The following is a 14957-nucleotide window of genomic DNA, read 5'->3' on the forward strand; positions in this document are numbered from 1 at the left end:
TTTTATAAAAAATAAATGCCTTTTTGTTGTTGTTAGTTGTTGGGCCTGACTTTAACTTTTTTGATAACGGGTTTATTGAGATACAGTTCACACACCATGTAAGGTACCCATTTTAAGTGTACAATTCACTGGTTTTAGTATGTTTGCCAAGTTGTGCAACCGTTACACAGACAATTTTACAACAATTTCTTTATCCCCGAAATAAGCCCTCCACCTTTTAGATATCACCCCTCAATCCTCCCTTGCCCTGCCCCCATTCTCTCCAGCCCCAGGAGATGCAGCCCTAGGCGTTTACTACTCTGTCGCTACGCAACTATGTATGCTAAATATTTCATAGGAATGGAATTAGATGGAGTCACATAAATGGAATAAATGTGGCCTTTTATTACTGCCTTCTTTCACTTAGCGTAACATTTTTGAGGTTCTACTGAGTTGTAGCATGTATTTGTGCTTCCTTTCTTTAATATGGCTGACTAGTATGATATTGTATGAATATACCACATTTTATATATCCAATTCTCTGCTAGGAGATGTTTGGGTTGTTTCCACTTTTTCACCATTAGGAAAAATGCTGCTATGAACATTTGTGTACAAGTTTTTTGTATAAACATATTTGTTTAGTTCTCTGGGGTACACACCAGGGAGTGGAATTTCCCCTTTGTATAGTAACTCTATGTTTACTTTTTTTTTCTTCATTGTATTAGCATTCCTTTATTTTATAAGTTCACATAGATCATTTTATAACACCTATTAAAATGACATTCAGAACCAGATGTTCTGATGTCACATACCAGAAACCCAGGGTTAGAGGTGATAGCTGCAAACTTATCAACCTCAGCATTTGATCCTGCCTCGTTTTGACTGCACAGAATCAGTAAAATTGTGATTCAGACAGAAAATAACTTCGTATCTTAACCACTGCTCATATCTTCATAATAAATGTAGGGCAATACACACCTAAAAACCATCTATGATACATCATCACATCCGACAGGCTACCCTGGCACCTGTTATCACATAAGCTGACATTTCTCAGAGCACCATATGTGTGTAGCGATAGCCCCTCTGTACAATTTTGTGTGATAAATTCACAGCAGTAAATCTAAATATATAAATACTAGTGCAGAACTACAACCGTCCTAGTCTGTGACACATTTGGAAGACATTTAATAGCACAGAAATGACGAAGGATTTAGACAGAAAACTGTACAGAATGAGCTCCTCGGCAGCACAAGGAAGGGACTGATTAATGTCTATCACGAGTACACTGACTGTTCTACCTTCATGCTCTGCTTCCTGGTTGCCTAAGATTCAGGAGAAATGCCCTTCTAGTCCTGCCCAGAGAAGGGCCACCTCCCCCTCCTCAGCTGCCTCTTCGTCCTTTATCAGCGCCCCGTAGCCAGTAGCTGCAATAAGCCAGCGGATGGGCCATCCTGTGGCTGAGCAAGCTTCCTGCGAAGCGCTCTGTGGACTGCTCCAGCCAAGATTTGGTGTAGGGGGGCCTGATTCACAACATCTTTCTCAACTGCTCCTCTCTCTACCAGTTTCTGTAATAAAGGCTCCAACCTCAGCACATAAGCAGACAATTTCTCTCCATCCTTCTGATAACTGGTCAGATACTTGATCTGCAATTCCCTAGGATTATCAATAACCCCAAATACCTGCTCAAGAGCCTGCAGGCATTCAGCGACTGTAATGAAGGGACTGTTTATCTTGAGGACACGAATAACATCAAATGCCGGGCCTCTAAGGCTCTCTAGCAAGCCTCTTCTTTTCTCTGCATCTGGCACCCGCCAAGTCTTCATCATCTGAGTAGGATGAAACAGCCAGGATTCAAATTCTTCTGGTTCCGGAGGGTCACTGCCTGAGAACACTCTCAGCTTTTTGTATTTCGGGTACCGCAGGGCGGGCCGAAGAGCCTCCTCTAATGCCTGTGCCAACATAGGGCCTGTATTTCTGGGATCATGTCCTGGCCTAGGTCAAAAGGGTCGTTTCCATATCCAAGAGCTCCGGTCAACTCCCCCAACGTTGTGCCCTCTCCCTCTAAGAATTCATTTAATCTGCTTAAAAATTCATTATTCAGGTCTGGGGGCTTAAAGATCACTCTCCAGACACCCCCTTTTCCGGGGAGCTCCTCAGGGACTAGAGCAAGAGCCGTCTCCTCAGTCAGCCCTACTAAGGCTACATTCCTGTTCTCATCCCGCCGGAACACCTTCCGGAGCGGTCTGTACCCGCCCATCGGCGCCAAACCTGCCCGCGGAGCCTCCCCGATTTCTGCCACAGTGCAGGTCGCGGGGATGCCGGCAACCAACAGCGCTTTCCGAGGGTTCACCTCCATCCCCCTGCACCAGTCTTCTAAGAGCCTCAGCGTCAGGGTGCCCCAAACAACAGATTTAAATTCTAACGTGGCCGGGGCACCGATGCCGCCGCAACGCACGGCGTTTCTCCGCGGCACCCCGGGTGAGTGCCGTCAGCGTCCCGACCGGAGGCCTGCAGGGAACAAAGCAGTCGGGTTAGCGGCAGGTGTCTGGGACCCGGCCCCGAGAGGCCCCGAGACGCCCCGCGGCCCCGGGCGACCTTCCGGCCGGCCCCACTGCGACAAGCGGCCGTCTCACCCTCTCCGCGGCCCCGCGCGCCCCTCGCCGCGATCCAGTCGTCCGCGCCCGCGTCCCGCGCCGCCGCAGCCCCCGCCCCCGTCCCCACCCGAGCGGTGCCCACTCTATGTTTACTTTTATGGGAACTCCCAGATTCTTTTATAAGGAGGCTGCACCGTTTTACATTCCTTCAGCGGTGCATGTGGGGTCCAGTGTCCCCACATCCTTGTCAACACTATCATCTTTTTGAGTAGTCATCCTGGTGGGTGTGAAGTAATATACCATTGTAGCTTCGATTGATTTGTGTTTCCCTGATAACTAATTGCATTGAACATCTTTTCATGTACTTACTGGCCATTCATACATCTTCTTTGGAGAAACGTCTATTCACAAACTGTGTCAATTTTTACATTAGATTATCTTTTTATTATTGAATTGTAAGTGTTTTTATATCTTCTGGATACAAGTCCCTCATCAGACATATGATTGATAGTACTGACAATTTGGGCTAGATAATTCTTTGTTGCTGGTGGTGGTTGGACTGTTATTTACAAGATGTTTAGCCACACCCCCAAATGCCAAAAGCACTCTCCCCAGCCCCAAGAGGTAACGATCAAATGTGTTTCTAGATATTGCCAAAAGTCCCACCAGCAAAATCACTGCTGTTTGAGAACCAATGTTTTAAGGGAATCTAGAGTCCTTTTATATAGCCTGAGCTAATTAGAACTAGATGATTGATGTCATAGTGGGTTAATAACACCACAGTTAGTGTGGTGTTAAAAATCAGCTCCCTGTGAGCAATATATTTCAAAAATTTAAGGAGAAAACACTTTTCTATAAAATTTTAGTTTCCTTCAACAAATGTCTTAGTCTCAAGGTTAAAAATCAATAGTCCCTGAAAGTTTTAAAATTTTTATACTTTTTTTAAAACTTTTACACAAAGGAGCTCTTTGCTCCATTTCACCAACAGACTTAGAAATTCAAAATTTAAAACACCAGGACACAGTGAAAGTATAGCTTTAACTTAAATATTCTGTTAGTAAGTTTTTAACTATTTGTTAAATTTTTCCTTACATAAGGAGATTTAATAGCTAGCTCAAGGATAATCTTAGATCACCTTATTAACAAAATTCCATTCTTTAAAAATTCTTCATTCAAACTGCTAAAAGAGTCTATAAGCATTTGCTTAGGTCACATTTTCTAGCCAAGGCTAAATTTTAAAAAATATAGGTTTTATAATTATTTCTTCAAGAGTAGAGGTAATTTATAGAAAAGAAAGAAGAGGATTAATTGGCTCAAGGAGAGAATATGTTGGAATATTGGTAAGAGATGGAATGTTGATAAGGGCAAGAACAGAACATGAAATGGAACTGACTTTTAAGAAATAAGAATTATAGAAGCTACATGAGAAGAATGAGTAAAGTAGACATCTACTAAGGATTATTTCAAGGAAGAGATGTGTGGGGAAAGAGGCCTAAAACACCTGCATATAATGAAGAGATATTTAGATTTAATATATTGTGTCACTGGTGACTTTGAAAAGATCAGATTCAGTGAAAAAAGGAAACATAGGAACTGAAATATAGGAGATGTAGGATTGAATTATGAGTTGAGTCCACAGACATAAGAAGCAGAGGCTACCTTTTTTTGAGACAATATGGCACTAAAAAGATGTGATTGCTTGCTATAGAGAGAGCCAAGCAAAGGGTTTGTCAGAACGGAGTGTTCTGGAGCATAATTGGAGCCTAGAGGAGCAAAGAGGGTCTGGGGAAGAACTGATGGAGTAAGTTATGTAGAGGCAGGAGAGCTTGGGAACTAGATCACTGTGATAGGATGATCTAAGAGAATAATCACGAAGGTGAAGATGATGATGACTTTGCTTATGATAGTGAAGTATACATTTTGAGTACTTACTCTGCTCATGCAGCATACCATGAGCTCGGTGCTACTATCTCCATTTTACAGATGCTAAAATGTTAATTGCTGGAGTTTGCACAACTATTAATTGTAGGAGCAGGGATTTGAATCCATATCAATCTGACTTGAGCCTGAATTCCTAACCACTCTCCTCTGCTTTGAACCTTTATCATCATGGTCATGTCAACTCTCATGGTTATGTGCTTGTTAGGTTGGCACAGAAGAAACCAGTCAGTAGCCTCCACATTTCCTCATCTGGGGTATCTATCTTTAGTTCAACCAAGATCTTCTGGTTTTACAACCACTTGATCCTCACTTGAAATACCCTCTTCCATATGCACATCCCCATACTACCCTGGAGTGAGAGTCCCTTGGCTACTATCCTTAATGTTCCTCAGAGAGCTCATGATTATCCTGATCAGTAATTGTGACCCCTTTGACTATATACAAGATTATCTGCTATAGTTGAAGTAATGAGTAATTGCTTATTCTTTTTTTTTTTTTTTTTTTGCTTACAGATACCTATGAAAATGGAAACTATTTCTTGGCAAACTTTATAGCAACTCAGGTAAGAGTATTTTATTGAATTTTTATAAATCCATTCCCAGTTAGCTACAGATGAAACATTATCAGTTAACTGTATCAAAATAATATCCTACATCTTAATAGGAGGAACTTCCTTCCTTTACACTTATAAATTAGGTCTGTTGACATCAATATCAGGAAGAAACAGTCCTTATTTTGACAATTATCCAGTATACCATCAGTTTTATAAGAAGAAACTTTTAATTCATATAATGCTGGTGAAAAAATGAGTCTTTAAATGTATGACATGTTTTCTGGGGATGAGACATCATTTTCTGGCTGATAATATTTTGCAGGATAATGCTAGATCAGTTATCTTTTGCACAACAACGGTGTATAAGAAACAACCTCAAAACTTCAGCAGCTGTAACAATAAATAAATAATTTAAACACTAAATAAATTATTTAGCCTATGAGTTTGTAGTGTTCAGAGGGTCTGAGCTGGACTTGGCTGATCTTGGCTGGCTTGCAATCAGTCATGGGACTGTTTGGCTGCTTGGATGATCCTGGCTGTACTCACTCACACACCTGTCAGCTGGCTCCTCAACTATCTAAGAAAAAGAAATATGTTCAATTGGCAGTATGGAAAATTAACAAGATTTTGAGACTGATTGCAAGCAGAATCAAGGGAAAATGAACAAGAGGATATAACTTGAAGTAAATGGCTGTGCTGGAGCTAGCTCTTATTGATTTGGGAAAGCCTACTATTTTGGTTTTATTTTTTTAAAGACTTATTTATTAGAGAGAGAGAGTGAGAAGGCACACACACATAGAAGAAGAGGGAGAGGGAGAGGGAGAAGCAGGCTCCCTGCTGAGCAAGGAGACCAATGCAGGGCTCGATCCCAGGACCCTGGGATCATGACCTGAGCTGAAAGCAGACACTTAACGATTGAGCCACCCAGGCTCCCCTGGGAAAGCCTACTCTTAAGTTGCCTGGAATTTTGCAAGCCAGTCCTTATGTTAATATGATCTAAGATTGCTTTATGGACAGCTCTGGGCAGAACCTTTTTTATGACTGTTAGAGGGCAAAAACAGAAGTGGAAATGCTTGAGCACTTTTTTAAAATCTCCAGTTTGCAGCAAGTTGACTAACATCCTATTAGCAAGGGAAAGTCAAGTGGCCAAGCCCAAAGACAAAGGTGGGATAGAATGCCCCATCCAGAGAGGGAGGGCATTGCCAAAATCACATGGAAAAGGGCATGAATAGGGAGGAGTGAATAACTGGAGAAAATAAGACAACCAATCTACCAGGCATGTTAAATGACTCCAGAGATAACCTATATCATTCTCATTAGAGTAGGAGGATCATTCTATGTCAAACCTGGAATTTGCTTCTCTATAATTTTGCATTTAAGAAATAGCATAACAGAAATCTATTGTCTTCTCTACATAACAGTGCTTCAGTTATTTGAAGATGTCTGTTATATATACTTTCTGTCTTCTTTCGGAATTATACAACTGCCGGCTAACTTCACACTTCCTCTGTTTTGTGTTTAAACAGATCTGATTGTTCTGCTTGGAACACAGTTAGTCTAGATTCCTCTTAAAACATGGCACCCAGGATTTAAAGAATATCTTAGAGTTGCATTATGCAGTATGATAGCTACTAGCCACATGTGACATTTTTTTTTTTTGAGAGAGAGAGAGAGAGAGAGCGCATGCACGTTCAAGTGCAAGTGGAGTTGGGGGGAGGGCAGAGGGAGAGAATCTTAAGCAGGCTCCATACCCAGTGCAGTGTGGAGGCCTGTGTGGGGCTCTATCTCATGACTCTGAGATCATGACCTAAGCTGAAATTATGAGTTGGATGCTTAACTGACTGAGCCACCCAGGGACCCCGTGTGAATTCTGAGCACTGGAAATGTGACTAGCCTAATCTGAAATATTTGAAAGATTGTAAAATACCCCATTAATATTTATATATTGAATACATGTTAAAATAATATTTTGGATATGTTGGGTTAAATAGAATGTATTTTCAAATCAATTTCTCCTGTTTCCTTTTACTTTTAAAAAATGTGGCTATAAGAAGATTTAAAATCACATATGTGGCTTGCCATATACTTCTGTAGGATGGCATGAACTTTATACTGCAGAACAGGCAACCTCAAAACATCAGTGACATAAAACAATAAACAGTTCATTACCTAACTATGACCTCTTTTTGCTATAGTCTATTTTCTTACTGTTATTGCCTCACACTGTGTTAATTTTTTAAACATATGTATCACATATTATAAATCTCGTGGTCAATTAAAACTTTTAAATTATCCTCATAGATATGATTGTCAGATCATGCTCTCTCCATCCTGCAGCTGCCTTTTTGAAACTAAATGCAAGACTTTGTATACTAATTAAATGTGTAAATTCTCTGTTCTTAATTTAAGAAAAGTTGAATTGAAGACTACATATTTTTCCTCTCAAAATGTTTTTTTAATGAAACTGTTGATTTAGAAGTCCTGGATCTCAGTTCTGGTCATACTAACTAGTTATTTAACCTAGGGAATGCACTTCCCTTGTTTAAGCTGTGTTTATTTATTATAAAACATTACATTTCCCTTAAATACTTCCTAACTCTAAAATTTCATTCTTCTCTTATTCCAAAGAAGTGATAAGTGAATTCTTATTTCTATGCGATATTTGGTGGCATTTCTTTCTAAGGATCAGAGGCTTAACATGAAAGAAAGCTTCTAACTTTCCATGGGGCAATTATCAATGGTGTGCTGGCTGGTATGGGGTAATAGGAGTGTGGAGTTCATTTGTAGCATTTGCTAATTCCTGTGATGTAAGTACTTCCACCATTTTAGCTAATTTCAAGCTATCACCTGGCTTGCAGAATTTCAGGCAATTTAACAGTAGGCTCTCCCAAATCAATAAGCGCTAGCTTCGGCACACCTATTTACTTGAAGTTATATCCCTTTTTCTTCACTTTCCCTTGATTCTGCTTGTGCAGTCAGTCTCAAAGCTTATTAAATTCTCCATAAAGCCAGCTGAACAGATTTCTTTTTTCTTTCTCCTGTTGCCATGAGAGTCAAGGAGTTTATAGTGTCACTCTACTGCAACTATCTCTTTGATTCATTGCATAAAATCTTCCTCATCCTATTTTACATCTTAACCAGTCTTATTTCGTTTGCTCAGTGTGAGCTACCATAGCTTTTGCACTCAATGAGGATGATTTTCTTCCACGCGACCCTGCCTCCAGCCCCTTCCTCTTTCATTTCACCTTTCTAAATCCATCCACCTTCCAGGCTTCCTAAAGTTCCATGGCCTTCCTAAGTCCTTTTTTGAGCCCCCCCATTCCGTGGTGATTTCTCCTTTCTCTTACCATCCATAACAAATATTCCCTGTGATTTTCATTTAGGCCTTAATCACGTACTACTTCATGACTTAACCTCACATTAGTTTAACCCTTGTGTTGATACTTAAACAGTTCATGATTTAATCCAGTCCTATATTTATTGCAGACTATCCTTAGTCTTGGGGCCGTTTGCCGGGATTCTTTGTTCATGCTGTGTTAACCCATACAGAGCTATGCACATAGCACATCATGATTCCACCCATATCTGTGTCATTTAGCTACTCCCTTTACTCCCAGAGCCTCAATTTCCTCATCTGTAAAACTAAGATAATGATACTTACTTTTCAAAATCCTTGTAAGAATTAGTAACAATATAGATAAAATAACTTTCATTATGTTGGCATTATCAAGTTTATCATAGCAGGGACTCAGGAAGTGTATCTTCATGAAGTGTTTAAGAATAAAACAGCAAACCAGCACAACAATAGTAATTTGAGGTTTCTTAGTACTTTAATGTGAAATACAGTCTCTCAACAGATGTATTATGTATTTTTTCTCTTTAAATGTTCTTTATAGAATCTACTGCAAATCCAGGTCAAACACAATAAGTATTTGAGTGACTTGAATCCACTGAAAGTTGGATATATTAAAATCTGGGGAATAAGCTCTACTTTTGTGACACAAGTCACTTTCACCTATGACAACCAGCAAATCATGGAGATGAATTTCAAGAGTGATCCTTATAATCAGGTATGTCTCAAAGGAATGTTATATCATAAATTAATTTTATTATTCTGCAAAGTTATCACCACTTTTATTTTCATTCTTTTACTTGCTTATATTTGAAAGGTTATAAAGATACATGCAATAGTATGTTCCTGAAAAGTTGGGAGTGTTGAATCCTATTGTAAAATGTGTAGCTTCAGTGGTCTTCCCAATGTAGTCCAGGGATCAATGATCAATGGTCTGGGGAAATCTTTTCCCTGTGTTTCCCAGAAGTGGTTCAGTGTGTTAAGTGAGGTTAGTCTCTCAGGCTAGCATAACAAAACTTATTTGCTTCTGCGGCGGAGGCTAAAATGAAAGTGTGATCCCCTAAACTTGTTGAAGATTTTCTCCCTCCTCCCTGAAATTACTCATGTCCCTGGTCAAACTGATAGATCTTATAGGTTGGTGAAAATTGGCAGTCAACTGTAGTAATCATCAAAATGAATATGTCCCACCTGTGATGCGAGATAAAATTATTTGGTTAACAAAACAGAGTGATAAATAGCAGACCCTACTAGACCTTCTGGCAGGGTCTGCATTTGGAGCCACCTACGTGGAAGACAAATTACCAGTAGAGTTACCAAGAGTAACCACAGAGGGAAAAATATCCCACTTTAGAACACTAGACCTGTCCTAAGTATGATCCAGTGACCTGTAGGGGGTCATTTAGCAAAGTGAAAATGGGCAAGTATAGTTCCTGTCTTCCAAGCAGTGAAAGAGTGCCTGCTCTGCTGATATTTGGATTTTGGAAAATGACCCTCTGAACAATCAGATAGCTTTTCTCTCTCTAGTCCTTTCTAGTTCTCTACTTGAACACATTTTTCCTGGACTATTGAGCTCAAGACCACCCTCTGCAAGTAATTACTTCCAGTTAAGACTGATGCAGAACTTCTTTGTAGGAAACTTTGTAGCATATCAGATGCCTATTATATGCCCCGCACTATACTACACGTTGGGGTTGTTAAAAACATGAAACCACATCGCCCTGAGGACGGTTAAAATCTAGTGGCAAGGCAAAGAGATTTTTATAGGTGTTGGTTATCAATGCTTAATCAAAGCTGCAAATACTTGCAAGCAATGTGGTATGACCTAATGAAGTGGAAAGACAGATTTCCAGCACAGGGGTCATGCACACAACATATCCCCCTATTTATCTGCCTGGAGTCAGTGACCTGAAAAGGAATCTTTATATCCTTTTACTACTCTCTGGAAAAGAATGAATACAGTGGTTTTCGTTAAATTGTAATTTGAAAATGACTTAAATGTGATGTTTAAGAAGTTCTCAAATACCAACTTTATCTCTTCTTTTCTGGCAGACGCTGACTATTCAACTGACTGACAAGATTATTAGCCTAGAAAAGCTAACTGAGGTTACTTGGATATACGGTGGCCCTATAGTTTCTACTACACCTATGACAAGTACCTTCCCAACAAGTTCTCTACATCCTTCTACAGTTCCTACTAAGGCTACCACTTTTGAGACTGTTATCACTATTTCTGCTTATACTAGTACCACTCTTCCTATTCCAACCACTGCTTTCTCAACAAGCGCTACTGAAGTTACAACTAGTACTACAGGCCGTAATACCACTACACCTTTCCCAACAAGTACTATTGACATTACAACTAGTACTGCTGTTCCTAATACCACGACACCTACCCCCACAAGTACCATTGTTAGTAGTAGTACCCTTCCTATCACAAGTACTCCTTTCCCAACAAGTACTGTTGACGTTACCACTAGTACTACTGTTCCTAATACCACTACACCTACCCCCACAAGTACTATTGTTAGCAGTAGTACTCTTCCTATCACAAGTACTCCTTTCCCAACAGGTACTACTGGAGTTACCTCTACTACTACTGTTCCTAATACCACTACACCTACCCCCACAAGTACTATTGTTAGCAGTAGTACTCTTCCTATCACAAGTACTCCTTTCCCAACAGGTACTACTGGAGTTACCTCTAGTACTACTGTTCCTAATACCACGACACCTACCCCCACAAGTACCATTGTTAGTAGTAGTACCCTTCCTATCACAAGTACTCCTTTCCCAACAAGTACTGTTGACGTTACCACTAGTACTACTGTTCCTAATACCACTACACCTACCCCCACAAGTACTATTGTTAGCAGTAGTACTCTTCCTATCACAAGTACTCCTTTCCCAACAGGTACTACTGGAGTTACCTCTACTACTACTGTTCCTAATACCACTACACCTACCCCCACAAGTACTATTGTTAGCAGTAGTACTCTTCCTATCACAAGTACTCCTTTCCCAACAGGTACTACTGGAGTTACCTCTAGTACTACTGTTCCTAATACCACGACACCTACCCCCACAAGTACCATTGTTAGTAGTAGTACCCTTCCTATCACAAGTACTCCTTTCCCAACAGGTACTACTGGAGTTACCTCTACTACTACTGTTCCTAATACCACTACACCTACCCCCACAAGTACTATTGTTAGCAGTAGTACTCTTCCTATCACAAGTACTCCTTTCCCAACAGGTACTACTGGAGTTACCTCTACTACTACTGTTCCTAATACCACTACACCTACCCCCACAAGTACTATTGTTAGCAGTAGTACTCTTCCTATCACAAGTACTCCTTTCCCAACAGGTACTACTGGAGTTACAAGTAGCACTACTGTTCCTGATACCACTACGCCTTCCCCCACAGGCACTACTGCTAGTGCTAGTACTCTTCTTATCACAGGCACTCCTTTCCCAACAAGTGCTACTGAAGTTACAAGTAGTGCTACTGTTCCTAGTACCACTACACCATCCCATATAAGTACCCCTACTGCTAGCACTAGTACTACCCTTCCTATCACAAGCACTCCTTTCCCAACAAGTGCTACTGAAGTTACAAGTAGTGCTACTGTTCGTAGTACCACTACACCATCCCATATAAGTACCCCTACTGCTAGCACTAGTACTACCCTTCCTATCACAAGCACTCCCTTCCCAGCAAGCACTATTGAAGTTACAACTAGTACTGCTGTTACTAATACCACTGTGCTTTCCCCTATAAGTACTGCTAGCACTAGTACTACTCTTCCTATCATAACCACTCCTTTCCCAACAAGTAATACTGATGCTAGCACCAATACTACTGTTCGAACTGCCGCTACTCTTTCTCCAACAAGCACTGATAGTACTAGCACCAATAATGCTGTTCCAATTACAACTACTCCTTCTACAAATAGTAGTGCTGATAGTACTAGCAATAGTTTTCCTATTATGACTACTTTTTCTGTAAGTACTCATGCTATGAACACTACTGTTGCTATGGTAACCACTTCTATAAGTGCTGATGTTGTTAGCACTGGCAACCATACTCCTATTACCGGCTCTCCTTTCCCTACAATATCTGGTGGTAATAGTACTAGTAATACTATTCCTACAACGTCTACTCCTTCTACAGATATTTACACTACTAGCACGAATACCACAGCTGTCCCCATCACCAATACCGGAAATAGTACAGGGAATGCAGTAAATATTACCAATGCAGATAACTCTAGCACTGTTCCAGGTAACACCACACATGTTTCTATTCCAAATACCACAATAGCATTAGTTACTACTTTAATGACCTCTCTTTTAGACACAGCAACTCACTATCAGGTAACAACAAACTCTACAGTCAGTCATTTACCTCTTATTGCAACTAATGCTACCACCGATATTATAAATACTACCACATATGCTCTAAATACTACCATTCTTGAGAGAACAACAATGAATGCTTCTGCTACCATATCAACTTATATTGCAAATGTCAAAAATGCTACTCTAGTTCCATGATTACTACTCAAAGCAGGATAATTACTACAGACATCTCTTTAAAACAACTATTAAAGATATAAAAAATCAATTAAAGATACATAATCTTAAGCCACATAAGTTTTCATAGATATTAACACTAGTTTATATAGATATGGCTACTCGAAACACTGTAGACATGGCAGATATGTTTAAAGATGCATCCATGACTACTTTTATAAGTGTAATTAAAGAAGCTGTGGATACTTCTTCAGCATCCAGAATATATACTGCTATTTTAAAAATTATAACCCCTACAGCCCTATCGATTAAACTGTAGATATTTTATATATCCTTGCTAGAGACTTCACAGATGATTTTGGTATCTCAGATAATATATTAGGCTCTGTAAATACTATTGCTTTAGATGTAGTTATTGAAGTAACCTGACTTGTTCTTGGGTTACAGGACATGAAACCATAACTGAGAACACTGGTGCTATGTGGCACTCACATGGCCACTATAGCAACAGTTGTTAATATCATAGTAATTATTTAATTAGTAATGTTAACAATCATGCCTTATTTTCCTATGGACTTTTCCACATACCATGGCTACCAATATAGCAATTCACTATTACACATCCTGAAAGTATTATCACTTCTAAAGCAATCCTAGCTGTAACCATAGATACGGAAAGTGCTACCATTGTAGATCTTGTACATACTTGGACTCCAGGAACTAAAATCATTAAATTAAAGATATTAGATGTTACTTTTACTATCATAGGAAATAAAAATGTGATTATAGATGTTAAAAACATAACTTCCTAAACTTTGCAACCACTACTACTAATACTCTTACTGTAAATTTGATAAGTACTTTTATTTACAGACATTAAATGCACTCCCAGGAAATTACAGTTAATTTTACTTAGGAGATAATCTTAGGCCCTTGCTGTTACCCTGAATGACTGGATTCACTTACAAAGCTCCAACTCTTCTGTGGACCAGAAATCACCCAGATGGAGAGGAATATTTAAAGATATGGCTTAGGGGAGATAGTCTCTGCTCCAGGATCAGGGTTCTTGTTTACTTTTAAATGATTGTAATCTTGTTTACTTTTTCTCTTATCTACCAGCTTTTCCATTATTACTTCACTGTGAACTTCCCTTCTGTGTTAGGACTTTCAGCATGTTCTTGGTCTTTCATATCCAAATTTACTATTTATCCTTGGTCTGTTACTTTCTTAGATCAGCCAGACCCCATAAATAGGCTCATGGTCATAATGAAATATAGCCACTTGAATGCTATTGAAGGCTTAATCCTAGGACAGTATTCTCAAAATGTAGTTTGGAGACCCATGGGAGGCCACAGAACTCTTTCTGGGGTTCACAAGGTCAAATCTGTTTTCATAATGCTATGCTTTTCTTTTCCTTTTTTACTCTCGTTCTCTATTAGTAGACAGTGGCATTTTCCAGAGACAGTATGCTGTGTAGTGTCACAATAGATGAATATAGAAACAGATACAAGGATCGAGCTGTTTCTATTAAGATAGGCATTAAACAGATTTACAAAATATAAAATATCATTCTTTTCACTATTGTATGCTTTGAGAATACATTTGTTTTTTTATAAAAATGTATTATTTATGTGAACATGCAGTTGATATGTTGTTATTTTTAATGAATAGAAAAAAATAAATATTTTACAAGGTATTTTACAAATGACTCAAGTTTAAGTTTGAAAGCACATATTAGCAGATATAAGCCACCTAAACAAAGCACAGGATCTTCACTAAATTTGAATGCGAAGGGCTTTTTAAAAAAATATTTTATTTATTTATTTGAGAGAGAGAGAGAGAGAGAAAACATGAACAGGGGGAGGAAGGAAGAGTGGGAGAGGGACAAGCAGACTCCAAACTGAGCACGGAGCCCAACTCATGGCTCGATCCCATGATGCTGAGATCATGACCTGAGCCGAAATCAAGAGCTGGAACACTCGACTGAGACACCGAGGCA

At 39.5% G+C, this 14957-nt stretch overlaps 1 protein-coding gene across 1 annotated transcript in view; it reads left to right on the forward strand.

Moving 5' to 3' along the window:
• Positions 1–14642, forward strand: part of MGAM2 (maltase-glucoamylase 2 (putative)) — a 102928-nt gene extending 88286 nt beyond the window's left edge. Inside the window, exons 46-48 of the mRNA XM_035723415.1 lie at positions 5030–5079; positions 8967–9140; positions 10472–14642. Of these exons, the coding sequence (XP_035579308.1) occupies positions 5030–5079; positions 8967–9140; positions 10472–12979 (2732 nt within the window). The 3' untranslated portion in view covers positions 12980–14642. The remainder of the gene's footprint in view (positions 1–5029; positions 5080–8966; positions 9141–10471) is intronic.
• The last annotated feature ends 315 nt before the right edge of the window (positions 14643–14957 follow it).

This window comes from Zalophus californianus, chromosome 12 (assembly GCF_009762305.2).
Source record: "Zalophus californianus isolate mZalCal1 chromosome 12, mZalCal1.pri.v2, whole genome shotgun sequence".
Taxonomy (NCBI): Eukaryota; Metazoa; Chordata; class Mammalia; order Carnivora; family Otariidae; genus Zalophus; species Zalophus californianus.